At 39.3% G+C, this 19,357-nt stretch overlaps 1 protein-coding gene across 1 annotated transcript in view; it reads right to left on the minus strand.

Annotated features, from left to right (window-relative positions):
• Window positions 1–19,357, minus strand: part of Gk5 (glycerol kinase 5) — an 80,507-nt gene that overhangs the window by 57,812 nt on the left and 3,338 nt on the right. Inside the window, exons 2-4 of the mRNA XM_026385054.2 lie at window positions 11,133–11,226; window positions 8,486–8,561; window positions 2,061–2,154 (exon numbers count right to left, since the gene is read on the minus strand). Coding sequence (XP_026240839.2) covers window positions 2,061–2,154; window positions 8,486–8,561; window positions 11,133–11,226 — 264 coding nt within the window. The remainder of the gene's footprint in view (window positions 1–2,060; window positions 2,155–8,485; window positions 8,562–11,132; window positions 11,227–19,357) is intronic.

Below are 19,357 nucleotides of genomic sequence, written 5' to 3' on the forward strand. Positions count from 1 at the left end.
GTTGAGGAGTTGGGATTTTATGCTAGGGCAGAGAAATTACGCAGTGATCACTAAGAACAATGAGAGAAGGCCTGGGTGGCTGAGCAGGCTGGAGGAAGACACGGCTGAGGAGATGACTCCATGTCTCAATTACTTCCTATTCCTTGGAGCTAGCGATGGCCAAACTAATGACCATGGTGCCAGCTCTGACAAATGCAGTAGAAACAGCTCCCACAGCCTCAATCCCAAAACCATGAGCCCTAGGAAGAGTGACGGCAGGGAGGAGTTCCTCCACAGCTAGGACATGCCTGCAGCAGGGCAGGCTCAACGGTGCCAGTCTGCTTTTTGGTGCATTTTCCACTAAGAAGAACCAAAACTTTCATCAAGCACATGTTCAGTTTCAGGTATATACAGCGCTTTTAATGCTCAATGTTACACATGAGGTCTTAGTTTTACATCAAAATTTGACATTTGGAGTTCATACTGTAGAAGTAAAATGTTTCTGTGGTCACAACTAATTTTCAAAGGAATAAAAGTTTCAAATATCTCTCTTAAGTAGTATTTGGTGGACTATTAAACTTTTTTTTAATATTTATTTTTTAGGTGTAGATGGACACAACACAATGCCTTTATTTTTATGTGGTGCTGAGGATCGAACCCGGGTCCTGCCCGTGCTAGGAAAGCACTCTACCACTGAGCCACGATTCCAGCCCCTTGGTAGATTATTAAAATCTACTGGTTCAGGGGCTAGGGTTGTGGCTCAGTGGCAGAGCACTCGCCTAGCACGTGGGAGGCCCTGGGTTCAATCCTCAGCACCACATAAAAATAAATAAATAAAATAAAGATATTGTATCCTGCTAAAAAATAAATATTAAAAAAACTAATGTTCATCAATCCCCAGTACCCCCCAAAATTATACATTAAGCCATAAAATTACAAAGTAAAATTTATGTATTTACTTATTTAATTTTTTACAGTGCCAGAATGGAACTCAGGGCTTTACAAAATATTAGGGAAGGCACTCTACAACTAAGCTGCATCCTCTGCCCTAAATGATTTTATTTTAAATTATACATTTCAGGGTTCAAGATATTTCCTTAAAATCACTTTCAACTCCTTTAACTAACATTTCTTTCCAATACACAGAAACTCTCAATATTCAGTCTCACAAATTATTATGGGGGCTGGGGATGTGGCTCAAGCGGTAGCGCGCTCGCCTGGTATGAGTGCAGCCCGGGTTCGATCCTCAGCACCACATACAAACAAAGATGTTGTGTCCACCAAGTACTGAAAAATAAATATTAAAAAATTCTCTCTCTCTCTCTCTCTCTCTTTAAAAAAAAACAAATTATTATGACAAGATGCATTTAAATATATGTAAAATATATATACACACATATATACACACAATATATGCACTGTCTGGTGCCAGCATAGTAGCTGAGAAGGCATTTGATCATGAGGCATTAGAAATCTTAAAATAATTAATATGGAATATTAATTGGAACATCAAACACCACAGGTTTGACCATGTTTGAAGAAGTGGAAAACACCTGACCCTTTGACTCAGTAATCTCACAGTGAGGAGGGAGGGAGATTTCAGAGAAATAACACGATTGCAGCTAGTGTTGATGCTATTGCTGCTGCCACCACCAGCAATAGCACTGTCACTGACTGATGGCCTACTACTTCCAGGCATAAAGTGAAGAGTTTGTGGCAGGCTGCCAGCTATTATCTCAGTATCCATTCTTTACTTTATTACAACGATGATGAAATTTGGATATTTCATTCTATCTAGTCTGTGTCTTTTCCATTTCTCAAGGATAGAAACACAAATTCCCACTAACAGGTAAAACTGTGGTCCCCCCAACCTCCTCAAGACTTCCCAAGGTGCAACTATTAAGTACTTAAGTCTACCATGTATAATTTTGGGTGACCATTATTAAACTTTACTGGTTTGAAGAACTGTTTGTGTACTCTTAATATCCTAAAGCAACAAACGAAGGAAGTTATGAAATTAAGTCCACAGTTAAGAGATAGTTATAGGAAAAAACAATAACATCCAAATCACATAAGATTACCTTCATTATAAGAGAATTATTCCAGGATTTTACAAGTTCAATTGCTCTTAGGTCTTGCCAACTAATAAAGTTGTGAAAATGATTTCCTGTTTTCCTAAAAAAGAAGGAAACAAAGTTTTGAGACTCTGTAAACATCAGAGACTATACTAAAGATCTGCCATGAGAGAAAACAAATTAGAGGCTAAAATATAATTTCAAAGCATGATTTAATTAGATGGGGCTTTCTGAACAGCTTCTCTTTGATTTTTTAAACTAAACACACTGCATCACAATTATATGACATACATTGTGAAATTTTAGATCAGATTCCATCCTCAAAGATACTCTTTTTGAAATACTACAATGTGTGCACACCCCAAAACAACAAACGAAAAGGCCTTTGAAAACTTGTTCTACATATTTCTCTCTTTCTCTCTAAGGATTGAACCTAGGACCTTGCATATGAGCACTGGACCACTAAGCTACACCCGAAGCCCTTTTTAAAATTTTTTTTTTAGTTGTTAATGGACCTTTATTCATTTATTTATACGTGGTGCTGAGACTTGAACCCAGTGACTCACACATGCTAAGCAAGTGCTCTACCATTGAGCCACACAACTCCAGCCCCTCACCCCAGCCCTTTTTATTTTTTGAGACAGGATCTCACTAAGTTGCACAGGTTGGTCTTGAACTTGTAACCCTCCTGCTTCAGCCTCCTGAATAGCTGGGATAAGAAGCTTGTGCTGCCATGCCCAACGGCTTCTTTAAAAGCAAGAAACAAAGCCAATGTCTTTCCCCTTCCTTGTACTTACCCTGATACATATAATCAGATAAAAACTTCTGACCTACAGAGGATCTAAAATATCACTTGAGCCTATTTCTTTACCTTTCAATTGTAGGATTTGGCCTAGCCTTCAGGAACCTAATACGCTTACCAAAATTTCTCCAATAAACAGAAATTCAAACCAGGCATGGTGCCATGCGCCTTAATACCAGTTTCTTGGGAGACTGAAGCAGAAGGAATGCAAGTTAGAAGACAGCCTGGGCAACACAGTGAGATCCTATCTGCAAACAGAAAAGGCAGGGGACATAGCTCAGTAGTAAGATACTTGCCTAGCATGTGTGAGGCCTTGGGTTAGCTCCCAGCCCTGCAAAAAAAAATTTAAACATTAAGAAAATAAAAATCCCTGGGCCAGAGTTGTGGCTCAGTGGTAGAGTGCATGTCAAGCATGCATGAGGCACTGGGTTCGATCCCAGCACCAAATAAAAATAAACAAAATAAAGGTATTGTGTCCATCTACAACTAAAAAAATATATTTAAAAAAGAAAAGAAAACCCCCAGAAATTCAGCAAATCCTGGGTCAATACCACAATAAGAGTACAGCATTAAAAAAATATAGAAGAATCTGGGCATAATGACACACACCTATAACACCAGCTACTGGGGAGGCTGAGGCATAAGGGAAAGATTCCAAGTTTAAGGCCAGCTTGGACAGCTTAATGAGATGCTGTCTCAAAATAAAAAAATAAAAAGGCCTGGGGATATAGTTCAGTGATGGTGTACCCCTAGGTTTAATCCCCAATAGTGGAAAATAAAGAAAGAAGTAGTGAAAAACTCCTTTCTCCTATTAAGGGTCCTACAAATCAGCCACTGGTTCCCACAAAGCTGTGTGCCAGCAGTGACTGCACATGCTCTACCACTGAGCCACTCCCCCAGCACAGCATCTACTAACCTTCAACATTAAACTTGGGCTGGCTTGCTACCCTCTTCAGGTCCCCTCCTGTGTCACTTTCCAAGGCTGCCATTCCCCACTCTACTTAAGCAGTCCACATTTATGGTCACATCCTCAATGATTTCAGCCAATATTTATAAAGCAATCTTTGTCTGTTTCTTGGGACAGAGCTGTGAACAGAGACAGTGCATCTTTGCCCTGATAAACATACTTTTTACCAGGAAATTCAAACAAAGAATCACTCAGTTGCTTACATAGGACAAGAATAAATGTCATGGTAGAAGTTTAAGGTGCCATAAGTATATTTAACAGAGAGACCACGCCTGGTCTGGGGATCAAGAAAGGCTTCTTTGAAAAGTGACTGTGGAACTGAGCTCAGAAGGTTGCTTAGGAATTAACTAGGAAGGTGAATATTCTTTTTTTTCCCTGCCTTGGTACTGGGGATTGAATCCAGGGGCATTTAACCACTGAGCCATATCCCCAGTCCTTTTTAATATTTTTTTTATTTTGAGACAGGATCTCACTAAGTTGCTTAGGGCCTTACTGAGTTGCTGACACTGGCTTTGAACTTGTGATCCTCCTGCCTCAGCCTCCCAAGTTGCTGCAATTATAGGTATGCGCCACTGCGCCCAACAGGAAGGTGAATATTCTTGAAAAACAGTGCTGTTATTTGTTCAGTCATCATGAAGCAGTGTTAGGGACTGGCAGGCTAGTGTGCTGAAGAGCAAAGTGGGGGGAAATCAAAATGTGGAAGCGATATTGCCATTTCAGATCACGGTACAAGACAATCTAGAAAACTGACCTCAAGGGGTAGCACATATTCCAACATTCACATAGCACTGACTTGGCTTAATTCTATTTCTACCAACAATAAAAGGAGAAAACAAGAAGAGCATAAATGGCAATGTTGTAAAGAAACTGTCTTAAGCCCTTCCAACACGTTTCACCATTCTGTGGCTCTTATATATTTTGTGTCATAAATAAGTGGCAAGAGCCATTAACATAAATATTAAATGCTACAATGAAAGACATATTTCATGTGGCAAGATCATGGAATAAAACTTGAGTAAGGAGACTGTAAAGCCCTTGGGGGCTGGCACTCCTACTCAGCTTTGTATTCAGTTCAGCAGCACCACAGCGAGTCACTCCCTGGGAACCTCCCAACAGTTACAGAGGGTTCCCGCTCACTGGCATGACTCATGCAGTTTATGTTACTGACTGGCACACACCCTGATCTGAGGTTAGTTGGCAGAAGTCTCCCTGAGAGACACAGCGACTCAAGAAACAAATAGCTAGTGATTTTGTAAAACAAAAGAAATTTTTAAAAAATCAAAACAGAGGGGATATATTTGGAGTTATTTTAGAAAGTCAGCTAAACACACCACTGATTATATTGAAGGAAAAAAAAAAGAAGTTAAATCTAAAGAATATGAAGAAAACTCAAGGACTGAAAAAAAACATTAACAACATTGAGTTTCCCGGTCTCTTACAGGAGGAAAAAAACAAGGAGAAAAACAAAAAGAAAGTTCTAAGTTTTATACTTCCTGATAGCAAGCATGTGGAAAACAGTGTTTGTATGGCCATGAGGACAGGGATATATCCTGCTCATAGGAAAAAGGCAAACAACGAGGGGGGAGGAGGGGCACTGGCTGGACTGGAGCAAACAATAGATTGTTCCAGAGGGTCTGGTCTGTCTCCCTTCCCACAGAGGAACAAGGCGTACTTCAAGCTTCTGGAACCTGCCAGCATCATGCACCACAGCGGCTCACTCAGGCCCAATGAGCAGAATAAGCCTCCATTATTTTAGGGTAAAGAAGAAAGGGGCCTTGCATCTATCTTAAAAAAAAATCTGCATTCCAGGTTTCTACAAGCAAAGAGTGTTTCTAAAACTCACAGAAGAATACAAATATTTCAAAAAAGAAAAAAAAAAAAAAGCCAAGAAAAGAAACTCACATAATTGATCTAGGAAGAAAACTTGTTCCCTCTACAAAGAAAAATAGCAATACCAATAAGGGAAGCAGACTGCTTGGAATCTGATTCTTATATCTTTTCTAAAAACAAGGTATAGTCCTACTGCTGCCCAACAAGTGTATTCCTAAAACTCCTATCTTGAATGAGAGGTACCAGATCCTGATAAAAGCACTCTGGGGGGCCCATGACCTTATCACCAAATCCAACCAAATGTGACACTTCCTGGAAACACTCTCTTGCCTCCATGACCCTATCATCCCCTTCTCAGCCTGGCTTTGATCCTGCTTTGCCAGCTTTTTCTTTCCTGATTTCCTTTTAATTTTGGAGGAAGGGGTCATAGTCCAAATCCTCAGCCTGCTTCTCTTCTCTCCAAATAATCCTACCAGATAAATCCACTTGTCTAGACTTCATATGCACCAGCAGTTCTCAATTGAGCATGATTTTGCATGTCACTGTTACAATGGGATGGGAGTGGGGGTGCTTACTGGCATCTCACAGAGACCAGGAAAGCAGCCAAACATCTGCATGCCATGGAACAGTTTCCACAAGAAAGAACTTAAACTTCCCTAAACTTCCACAGTGCCATTGATTAAATCTACACAGATAACTTGAATTCATTCATCACTTCATCTGATGATATATTACTATTAAAGACTCACCATATTCAAGGCACTGGAGGGCAGGCACAGGGGGACTGCAGATGAAGGTATCAACCTCAGACACACCGTGCCTCGAAACAGAAAGTACCTATATGGAGATCTGCTGTGCCTCACCCTAAACACACCAATGTTCCAGACACCTCCAGCATATCTCCACAGTCAGACATCCAAAACCAAACACTTTATCATCTTCTCTTTAACCTACTCTCCCCAAATCCAACCTGTTCCTCTTCTTGTGTTCTCTCTCTCTCTCTCTCTCTCTTTTTTTTTTTTTTGTGCTGGGGATTGAACCCAGGGCCTTGTGCTTGCGAGACAAACACTCTACCAACTGAGCTATATCCCCAGCCTCCTCTTTTTAAAAAAATTTATTTATTTATTTATTTTTAAATTATAGGTGGATATAATATCTTTATTTTTATGTGGTGGTAAGGATCGAACCCAGTGACTCACACATGCTAGACAAGCGCTCTACCTCTGAGACACAACCCCAGCCCTCTTCTTGTATTCTCTGTGATTTTTATCACACTCTCCAAAATATCAAGGCCAGAAATATTGCTAAATTCAAATTTCTTCCTCTTGCCTAACACTAAATCAGAAACCATGTCCTAGCTAGGTGCTGCCCTGTACTCCCACCTGTAATCCCAGCTACTCAGGAAGCTGAGGCTGCAGGATCCCAAATTCAAGACCAGCCTTAGCAAATTAGCAAGACCCTGTCTCAAAATAAAAAATAAAATGGGTCAGGGGTATAGCTCAGTGGTAGAGCACCCCTGGATCCAATCCTCAGTACTACTGGAGCAGAGGTAAGTTTGTATGAATTCACCCCAATTATATTTTTCAGATTCGCAGGGATTTTCCTCCTCCTACTTATATTTCCCAAGGCCCAAGTTCAACATACACTTTGGAGTCTAGTGCTTTGTAATAAAGACAAATTTTACAGGATTGGGTTTTTTTTCTCCCTTAAAAAAAACTCACGCTGCCTGGGCACAGTGGCGTACAACTATAATCCCAGCAACTTCAGTGGCTGAGGCAAGAGGATCCCAAATTCAAGGCCAGCTCAGCAATTCAGGGAGGACTTGAACAACTTAATGAGACACTGTTGCAAAATAAAAATCAAAAAGGGCTGGGGATGTGGCTCAGTGGTTAAGTGCTCCTTGGTTCAATCCCTGGTACCCAAACCCCTGCCCCCCAAAAAACAACACATGCTGGGCTAGAGGCTTGGCTTGATGGTAGAGCACTTGGCTAGCAAGCATGAAGCCATGGGTTACATATCCAGCACTGCAAAAATAAAATAAGACCAAAAAAAACCCAAAAAGATAATTTGGAATCTTGGCTCTATTTACTGAGTAATTTTGAACAATCTCCTTATTTCTTTGAGTTTCGGTTTCTGTCTCTGTAAAAACAGACACAATACCTAAATAACAGGTTTGTTATAAAGATAATGAAACTTGGAGTATCATAGGTGATCATGCTATGGTTGCTATTAAATACCATAATTATGTCTAATCTGCATATGCCTCGGATGCTTGGTACCTACATAGTAAATTAGGAGTAGTCTGAAAATTTAAACCATAAGCACAATATTGGAATTTGCTGGGTTGCCAGGTGCGGTGGTACATGGCTATAACCCCAGCAACTTGGGACACTGAGGCAGGACTGCAAGTCTGAGCCAGCCTCAGCAACTTAGCAAGGCTCTAAGTAACTTAGTGGAGACCCTGTTTCAAAATGAAAAATAAAAACGGCTGGGGAAGAATGTGGCTCAGTAGTTATGTGCCCCTGGGTTCAATCCCCAGAACAATAACAACAACAAAAGATTGTTAAATTCCCTGACTCTCTCTAGGAATAACACAATTTTTTAGATCTTCAATCCACTCCTTTGGAAGTTAACATCCAAAAAGAGGAGGAGAATTTCATGACAAGAGGCTCTTTATTGTTATTCATAAGTAAAGCCCAAGACCAAGGGAGTAGGTGCAAGCCAGAAAGTAAGCTCATCTCAATTCACCAAAATACCCCAAACAGGTTTCGCAGCTGCTTAAGCACTGAAGCAGGAACCCACAATACAGTGCTTATCACATAAAGCACTCACCTGTTCCACGTAATGAAAGTCGCTCTCTGTGTGGATATACCAAGACCAACAATCTGGTTCATCTGTGCTCCTGCAGCTGCAGGTGAAGATCAGTGAAACACATGTTTAAAAGCCAGTGATGTTTACTTGACCATATTACTGTATGGAAAATAAATTATTCAATATAATCTTTAAGGAAAACTCTTGGGTTTAGCACTTTGTGGGGGAGGGAGTTCTAGGAATACAGGCATGTGTGTGGCCATGCCCAACTGGGCTTAGCATTTTAACGAAACAATTAGAACTAATAAATAAAGCACTACCTGGATGATGTTGTAGTTTTTTTTTTTTTTTTAATTTAAAAGGAAAAAAGACATAGCCTAACAAAATAGCTTTAAACGTTAGAAAAAGACAAATGTATTCAAAGTAACTCAGGTAGTATGTTCTTGCTGATAACACTAAAAAATTGAAATTTAACCTAGGTGGTGATCAATCACAACATAAGATGATTGATGGAGATAAAGGTAAATAATTATTAAAGCTGAGAATATGTTTTCAATACAAATAGAAATTAAGGACGTAAATAAAAACATGTTTTTAAAATCCAAATTTCCTAAAATATAGTAATACCAAGTGATTTTTATAATTTTTTTTGTACCAGGGGTTGAACCTAGAGGAGCTTTTACCACTGAGCCACACCCCAGCCCTTTTTGTTTTTTATTTTGAGACAGGGTCTCACTAAGTTGCTTAGGGCTCCATTAAATTGCCAAGGCTGGCCTCAAACTTTCGATCCTTCAGTCTCAGCCTCTAGAGTCACTAGGATACAAGTATGCACCTGTAAATTTCTTTTAAAACATCAGTTTACCCCACTGGGAAAATTTTGGCCAACTTCAATTTGAGCTCTGAGGAAAATTATCACACCATACATAGTATTCCTTACAAAAATATTCAACCTGAATCTCATGATGAGAAAATAATAAGACAACCCCCAAATGAGGGGCAGCTTGCTAAACTGGCCTGTGCTTGCTTGCTTTCTTTTTTGAATACAGAGGATTGAACTCAGGGGCACTCAACCACTGAGCCACATCCCCAGCCCTATTTTGTATTTTATCTAGAGACAGGATCTCACTGAGTTGCTTTGTGCCTCACTTTTGTTGAGGCTGGCTTTGAACTCAAGATCCTCCTTCCTCAGCCTCCCAAGCTGCTAGGATTACAGGAGCGCACCATTGTGCCAGGCTTGGCCTGTGCTTTTGAAACTGTCAATGTCATAAAGAACCTGCTATAGATTAAAGTAGACTAAACAGACTAACAGCTATTTGCAAAGCCTCATCTTTGCAATCTAGACAAAGAAAAAGTTATTATTATTTTTTTACTGAGATAAGAGAATACTGAAGACTAAATACTAGAGGACACTATGAATGCTAAATATTGTTAAATACTGTAGTAAGGTATTTACTAATTTCCTAAGTGTAATAACTGCACTGTGCATACACATGAAGACACTAAGTGTAGTAACTGCTCTGCGCATACACATGAAGACACGGCTTTTCTTTGGAGATGATGCTACAGTGTTTAGGTGTGACATATTACACCACAAATAACCCTCAAATATTTCAGGAAAAAATATTCGTGGAGAATTGTAAACAAGGCAAAATATGTTTAAATCTGGGAGAAGGGTATACCAATGTTTGTTCTACTATTGTTGAAACATTTTTTGTTTGTTTCTTTACTGTGCTGGGGAAGAAACTCAGGGCCTCATGCATGCTAAGCACACTCTACCATGCTCTACTATGAGCTAGCTTCCCACTCCTTATTCTTGCAACTTTTTAATAAGTTTTGAAATATTACAAGTTAAAATAAGAGGGAGAAGCAATTCAGGCTTGAAAAATGACATAAAATACTTTCTATAATCTATAAGTCATCTGCAATGTTACTGTACACAGTTGCACTGAAAACATTTTTCTTTATTTTTTCTTTTTGTGCTGGGGATTGAACCCAGGGCCTTATGCATGGGAGGCAAGCACTCTACCAAATGAGCTATATCCCTAGCCCTAATAACACTCTTTTTTTTTTTTAATATTTATTTTTTAGTTCTCGGCGGACACAACATCTTTGTTGGTATGTGGTGCTGAGGATCAAACCCGGGCCGCACGCATGCCAGGCGAGCGCGCTACCGCTGAGCCACATCCCCAGCCCCCTAATAACACTCTTAAAGAGCTAAGATTTTTAGTCCATGGCTGTTGTTAGAAGACCACATCAAAAGACCACAGAAGGAAAACTTACTTTACAATGAAGGTAATTCAGTTGTGAACTCAGTACATGGTAACTTTGTTTATAACCCAATAGTATTCTATAAGCATCAGGAAATCAAGTCAGCCCTAGGTAAAAGCAGGATGAAGGAAGATAAACATTCATTTAAATTACAGCTGAACAGACAAATGGGGGGACATGGTTGCTGTTACTTTTCCTTACTGAAGTGGTTTGCTGTGAACCACAAATCACCCCTGAAAAATATAGGGAAACTGTGACCCCTAATAAAATACTACATGTATATTATAACAACAAATTCTACAGAATCCTCAGAAAACTCTTAATAAAATCCCTGAGGAAAATTCTTATTACAAACAAAATATACCATAGAGGCCATTGTTATTTTTATTAATCCTATTACCTTTGATAGCATCTTTTATTACAGCAACAAATTGAGTCCAGAGAATGTCAGGATCAATTTCAACCCAGCCAACTTGAGGATAAAGATTTTCTACCTATTTAAGAAAAGAGAAAATTTAGTTAAAAATAATGAGATTGAGTCGACAGTAACTGGGCATTGGAACTACTGGTTAAAATAATTAACATTATTTATCTAGTTAATTTTTATTGTTAAAACTGAGGGGTTAGGGGTGAAAATCAGGGGTAGAGTGTAGACTTAGCATGTGTTAGGCCCTAGATTTGATCCCAAGCACCTCCCCCCAAAAAGCAGAAAAAAAAATATATGAAGGAAATTAAAAAGACTAATATGTTAACACCAAAATAGCAGTAGTTCATGAGTTTATAGAGATTTCAGCTTCTTTTATCTTACTTTTATTTTTCAAGTTTTCTACAATGAAGGTATTTTATAATAAGACAAAAGTCAGACTTCTAAAGGTTAAAAAACAAATTTAAAAAGAACTGAGTTCCAGTTCAGATTATAATGAGTAAAAGTGTACTCTATCCTATTTCTTCTACTGTGTACAAATATAACCCTAGAGAATACACAGGCAGCTTCTTGGACTCTTAAATAGTATTTAGTAGCAGGTGCACTGGTGAACTAGACAAGAACTTGTGTACCAATAGCACAAAGAAGGACTGAGTTTCGTCCCCAGAACCTCACCCCCACCCCCAACATACACATACACTTCTTTTTAGTACTATTAGACTGGAAGGGAACTTCCCATTTTTCTGATTTCCCCTGAACTAGTACTCTAAAAACTAAATTGGGTTCCAGGCAAAGCTCTGTTGTTTGAACTCAAAAAACCAGAAGGGGAACCCCCAAACTCAGAGGGAACACAGTGATCCCCCTCTGCCTTTTTCTCTTTTTCCTCCAAGACTCCCTACTTTCACACTTCAGGCCTGAAGTGTGGCTACAGCAGTAATAGTGGTTATCAGTAGGATTCAATAAGCATCTACACACTGAGGAAGGGAAAACTTCCTTCCTAATCAGAGAAGGCAGTCCTGAGACCGGGCGGTAAACACCTGTGGCTTTCTTTATCTCTCTGGGCCCCTGTTGCCTCAGATGCATCCAGAAAAATGAGGTAACAAAAGATCCAAATTTCAGGCTAAAGATCAAAAGTGAGGCTCAGGGAATTAAAAAAAAAAATAGTAGTTGCACAAACACCTGTAATCCCAGCTACTCTGGAGGCTGAGGCAGGAGAATCCCAAGTTTAAGATCAGCCTGAGCAATTTAGAGAGACCCTATCTCAAAATAAAAAATTTAAATATTGGTGATGTAGCCCAGTGGTAGTGTTCTTGCCTAGCATGCTTGAGACCCTGGGTTCAATACCCAGGACCAAAAATATATATATATATATATATATATATATATATATATATATATATATATATATATATATGAAAATCTCAGAGAGAGATGAGTTTGGGAAAAACATCATCGAAAGTTGTAAACAAACTCCTAGGCTCACATGGAAGCTGTACTTGCATGGATGTAGTTCTGGACAGTATACCAAAGACATTAAGAACAAAACTAAGGGCCAGACAACTGCCTGAGTCACTAGGCTGTGCATATATCCAAGGCAAATCTGAAAAGTACTACCAAGATTTAAGAAACACGAGTACTGCTGAATGCATAGTGCATAGAAGGCTGATCAGAACTAAGTCTGAACCCAATAACTGCCTGATGAAAGAAACATTAGCATTTTTCGTAAGATTTACTTAAGACCCAGTCTTTTAACATAATATTTAAAAATTAGGGCTGGGCACAAGGCCCTGGATTCAATCCCCAGCACCATCAAAAATAAATAAATACTTATATGATAAAAATTTAAAACTTATAGAATGGGCTCAATAGCAGAATGGAGATAACAAAAGAAAGTCAATACTTGAAGATAGATCAATAGTAAATATGTGGGCTGACATAGTGGCTCAGTGGTAGCGAGCTCGCCTAGCAAGCGTGAGGTGCTGGGTTCGATCCTCAGCACCACATAAAAACAAATAAAGGTATTATGTCCAACTTCAACTAAAAAAGAAATATAAAAAAATAGTAAATATGTAATGTAAACATGAGAAAGAAGAACAATTAGAGAAAAATAAAACCACAGGATATGTGGGACAATTGCAGAAGGTTTAATTATTATTGTATAATCATGGTCTCTGCAGAAGAAAAGGGTTCATTGTAGAGAAAAAAGTGACTTCAGGGAAATAACAGTGCTGAAAGTGCCTGAGTTCACAAAAGCCTTAGAAATCTCTACCAAAGTCTAAGGCACTACACCTTCAGATACATCATAATTAAAAAGCACAAAACTAAAAACAAGGAAAAAGTTTGAAAGCAGATGCATTACATGCACAAAACTACATTTTTAATGTACTAAGTGAAAAAGAATCTTAGAATTCTATATCAAAACCCCAGTAGAATGGAGATGTATGTATGTGCAAGATGATTTTAAAACTTATATGTAAAGGCAAAAGAACTAAAATTGTCAAAACAATGTTGAAAAAGAATAAACTTAGGGGCTGGGGTTGTGGGGTAGAACGCTCGCCTAGCATGCGTGAGACACTGGGTTCGATCCTCAACACGACATAAAAATAAAATAAAAGTACTGTGTCCACCTACAACTAAAAGATAAATGTAAAAATAATATTAAAGAATAAACTTAGAGAGATCATGCTATTCAATTGCAAGACTTCCTATACAGCTACAATGATCAAAACTGTGCTACTGGCATAGAATGGACAAATAGATCAAAAGAAGAGAACAGAGTCCAGAAATAGAACCACACAAATATGGCCAATTGGAATTTGACAAAAGAGTGAAGACAATTCAATGGAGAAAATGATGTTCAACAAGTGATATTGAACAACTGGACATTCATATGCAAAAAAATCAACTTCAACCTGAAGTTAACTCAAAATGGATCAAGATCTAAATGTAAAACCTAAAATTATAAAATGTTTAGAAGAGAACACAGGAGAAACTCCTTATGCTTTGAGCTAAGCAAAGAATTCTTAGGACACCAGTAGGACAATTCATAAAGCAAACAAAAAAAGGACAAAATGGACTTTAATCAAAGTTCAAAATATTTACTCTGAGAAGGACACTTAAGAAAATAAAAAGACAACTTGAAAAAAAGAAAATGAAATGACAAAGTATAGCCTAGTAGAAAATATCGGCAAGTCACACATCCAACACCAGGACTCACATCCAGAACACATAAAGAGGGCCACAGTTGTGGTTCAGTGGTAAAGCGCTTGCCTAGCATATGAGTTCGATCCCTGGCACCACATAAAAATAAACAAATAAAATAAAGGTGTTGTGTCCATCAACAACTAAAATACACACACACACACACACATACACACACACACACACACACGAAAGAAATCTCAAAACTCCACAGTAAGCAGGGCTAGGGTTGTGGCTCAGTGGTAGAGCACTCACCTAGCACATGTGAGGCCCTGGGTTCGATCCTCAGCACCACATAAAAATAAATAAACAAAATAAAGATATTGTGTCCAACTAAAAAATTAAAAAAAAACTATACAGTAAACAAACAACCCCCTTAAAAATGGTTCTTAAAAGACTTGATCAGGCACTCTACAGAAAATATATAGATATCAAATATATACATGAAGACATTCAACATCAATAGCTATTAAGGAAATGAGAAATTAAAACCACAGTGAGTTACCACTCCTTATGGATAACTGTAGGGGGGAAAATAACAATAATAAGTACTGATGGGGTCTGCGGCTGTAGCTCAGTAGTGGAGCGCTTGCCTAGCATGTGTGAGGCACTGGGTTCGATCTTTAGCACCACATAAAAATAAATAAATAGGGGCTGGGGATGTGGCTCAGGCGGTAGTGCGCTCGCCTGGCATGCGTGTAGCCCGGGTTCAATCCTCAGCACCACATACCAACAAAGATGTTGTGTCCGCCGAGAACTAAAAAAAAATAAATATTAAAAATTCTCTCTCTCTCTCTCTCTCTCCCTCCTCTCTCACTCTTTCTTTAAATAAATAAAAATAAATTTAAATAAATAAATAAATAAGGTCTGTGTCCATCTACAACTAAAAATATTTTTTAAAAAAGGTGAAGTACTGATGCATATGAGAAATATTTGTCTCTTTTACACTCCTGAAGAGAACGCAAAATGGTACAGCCACTCTGGAAAAACCTGGCAATTTCTTATATAAGATAAACTTTTACTTGCCAGGTGACTCACCAATCCCACTGCTGAGTATTTGCTCAGAAGAAATGAAAACTTATGTTCCCATCAAAATCTGTGCATAAATGTTTACAGCAACTCTAATCATAACCACCAGAAACTGCAAACAATCCAAAATGTACTTCAACAGGTGCATAAATATGGAACATCCATATAATGAAACCTCTCAAAAATAATAAAACAAGCTGGGCATGGTGGCAGACACCTGTAATCCCAGTAGTCGGGACACTGAGGCAGAATGATTTTGAGTTCAAAGCCAGCCTCAGCAAAAGTGAGGTGCTAAGCAACTCAGAGAGACCCTGTCTCTAAATAAAATACAAAACAGGGCTGGGGATGTGGCTCAGTGGCCTACTGCCCCTCAGTTCAATCCCCAGTACCCCCCCAAAAATAAAAGAAATAAAAAATAAAATGAACCAACTATCAATACTCAACGTAGACAAATCTTAAAGGCATTATACTGAATAAAGCCAGCCATAAAAGGCTACCTACTATATGATCCCACTCACAATGACAATCTGAAAAAGACAGAACAACAAACTATTCACAGCACACCTGTGATCCCAGCAACTGGGGGGAGAGATCAAGTTCAAGGCCAGACCAGGCAATTTAGCAAGAGCCTGTCTTGTCTCAAAAATAAAATAAAAGGGTTAAGAAGTAGATCAATAGGCAAGCACCCCTGGATTCAATCCCGAGTACCACATACACACACATAAAAACAACACTACATCATAGAAAATAGATCAGTGGTTACCAAGGGTACAGTTTGGAAGGAAGATATAACCTCAAAGAGGCAGCAGAAAGGTGTTTGGAGGGTTACTCCTATATATGTGCTAAAATCCATAGAAATTACACACTAAAAAAAGTCTATTTTACTTTGTTAATTAAAAAAAAAAAACAACTGTAAAAGTCTATGGGTTTGGGGCTGGGGAGATAGCTCAGTTAGTACAGTGCTTGCCTTGCATGTACAAGGCCCTGGGTTCAATCCCCAGCACCACAAAATAAAAATTTTTTTAAAAAAAGTCTATGTGTTTAAGTCAATTTGATGGCATGAACATATGTGTTTATCCCAATTCCTTTCTGGATTCCTCTAAAAGAAAACCATTAAGCTGGGCATGGTTGTGCACACCTGTAATCACCAGCAACTCAGGTGGCTGATGCAGGAGGATAACAAGTCTGCAGTTAGTTTCAGCATCTTAGAGGGACCCTGTCTCAAAATTTAAAAATAAAAAACGCTGGGCGTGATGGTGCACGCCAGTACTCCCAAAGGCTCTGGAGGCTGAGGCGGAGAATCATGAGTTCAAAGCCAGCTTCAGCAAAAGCAAGGTGCTAAGCAACTCATTGAGACCCTGTCTCTGAATAAAATACAAAATTGGGCTGGGGATGTGGCTCAGTGGTCGAGTGCCCCTGAGTTCAATCCCCGGTACCAAAAAAAAAAAAGACAACAACAAAAAAAATTTTTTAATTCCTTTTTTTGGTACTCTACTACTGAGCTCCATCCCCAGTCCTTTTTTTAAATTTTCAGTCAGAGTCTCACTAAATTTAGGGCCTAAATTGCTGAGGATGGCCTTGAATTTGTGATCCTTCTGCCTCAGCCTCCTACACTGCTGGAATTACAGGCGTGCATCCCAATGCCTGGCAAAATTTAAAAAAAAAAATGTTTTAAAAGCTGGGGGGTACAGCTCATTGATAGACTGTCCCTGGATTCATCCCAGTAATAACAAAAGGGAAAAAAAGTAATTAAAAAGACTTAGAGGCTGGGGATGTGGCTCAAGCGGTAGCGCGCTCGCCTGGCATGCGTGCGGCCCGGGTTCGATCCTCAGCACCACATACAAACAAAGATGTTGTGTCTGCCGAGAACTAAAAAAAAATAAATATTAAAAAATTTCTCTCTCTCTCTCTCTCTCTCCCTCCTCTCTCACTCTCTCTTTAAAAAAAAAAAAAAAGACTTAGAGCTAAGGGTGTGGTAGCTCAGTAGTAGAACACTTGTACACCATGTGTCAAAGACTTGGGTTCCATCCCTAATACTTAAAAAAAAAAGGACTTCAAAGGCACAAGGACAAACAGAAGAGGAAAGCAAACAGGATCAGACTATATTTTAACACATATTTAAAATATGAACAATGAGTGGGCAGGTGGTACAACACTTAGCCTACTGGAGAAAATGCCCACACCTTACTCCCTCTTCAGAATACCTGCACCTCTGTTCTACTCACCCCACCCTCAACCCTACCACACTCTGGGGTAAAACCATTATTCCTCATAATGGCCAGGCTGCCCAGAGTCAGATCATCTCTACCCTACTTCTCAGAATGGAGCACTCGGGGGCAGGAAGCATGTCTCTTCTGTGCATTTCATCCCCAGTATCCAGAAGTGCCTAGGACGTCACAGGTATTCCTCAAATAAAAGGTGAACAAGACCAGTGCAGTAGTATGTGCGGGGTGGGGGAGGAATAATGAATCAATACATAAGCAAATTATCACAGCAAGGGCCATCAACAGAGAAGAGATTTTACAGTGGAACACTAGAAATTAGAGATACCTCTGAATGCTGAGATGCCAGATAGGGCAGTATACAAAACTGATTCAAGGTCTTTTTAAAGATCTCAGCCAGATCACTGCCTCTCCCTAACCTGGCAGAAAGTAAGAAGTTTACTCTCTAGAGTAGCTAAACCCAGAGTTCTATATTACAAATACCAGATACAGATACAGCTGAATGCTGAGATGCCAGATAGGGCAGTATACAAAACTGATTCAAGGTCTTTTTAAAGATCTCAGCCAGATCACTGCCTCTCCCTAACCTGGCAGAAAGTAAGAAGTTTACTCTCTAGAGTAGCTAAACCCAGAGTTCTATATTACAAATACCAGATACAGATACAGCTGAATGCTGAGATGCCAGATAGGGCAGTATACAAAACTGATTCAAGGTCTTTTTAAAGATCTCAGCCAGATCACTGCCTCTCCCTAACCTGGCAGAAAGTAAGAAGTTTACTCTCTAGAGTAGCTAAACCCAGAGTTCTATATTACAAATACCAGATACAGATACAGCTGAGTGCTAGAGCAAGGCATGGTACTGAAAAAGTGAACAAAAGCATCATTTTAGGAAAATTTCTAAACATTTAAGAAATGCCCAAAATAAAGACAAAGAACAATAACACCGGGAACAGAAGGGTGACTTAAGGTACTGTAGGAAAAAGAATCTATTATTATTCAGTGAGCTCATCAGTAACAGATTTAATGAAATCTATTTCTCTTCCATTAAAATATTTCTGCCATTTCCATCCAACGGTTTTCTGACTATAGATTATAATGGTTCAACAACAACACTTTCTCATCCCCCAAAATTCAATGTGGTATCACTGCTTCAGGCAACAAATCTTCAGACTTGATGATGGACCCACTGGCTCACTTCACCTAATTCCACCAACCTGGACAGGTCACAGCATCTCTACATTGGTCCATTTTCCATTGCTATAACAAAATACCCGAAGTTGGGTAATGTATAAGGAAAAGAAGTTTATGCTTTGTTTTGTTTGCAGTACTAGGGATTGAATCCAAGCACACCTTGCCCCTGAGCCATATCTCCAGCCCTTTTTATTTTTAATTTTGAAACAGGGTCTTGCTACGTTGCTGAGGCTGGCATTGAACTCACTGAACTTGTGATCCTCCTGTCTCAGACTCTTCAGTTCCCAGGATTACTAGGCTTGCGCACCACCATGCCCAACTAGCTCACAGTTTAGGAGGCTGAAAGTCCAAGATCTGCCGGTTCCCTCAGTTTGTCCTCTGATGATGGCCCCCTTGGCTGCATTATATCATGGCAGATGGCCATGGCATTACTGCAGGATTTATGCAGGAGAAAGAGAACATAAAGCAAGTCGGGAAGCCAGGGAAAAGGAAATTGCCAGGATCCCAAAAGCCAAAAGAACCACCTTGGTTCCTCTGAGGACAGTACCCTCAGTGACC

The sequence above is a fragment of the Urocitellus parryii genome, chromosome 2 (assembly GCF_045843805.1).
Source record: "Urocitellus parryii isolate mUroPar1 chromosome 2, mUroPar1.hap1, whole genome shotgun sequence".
Classification (NCBI taxonomy): domain Eukaryota; kingdom Metazoa; phylum Chordata; class Mammalia; order Rodentia; family Sciuridae; genus Urocitellus; species Urocitellus parryii.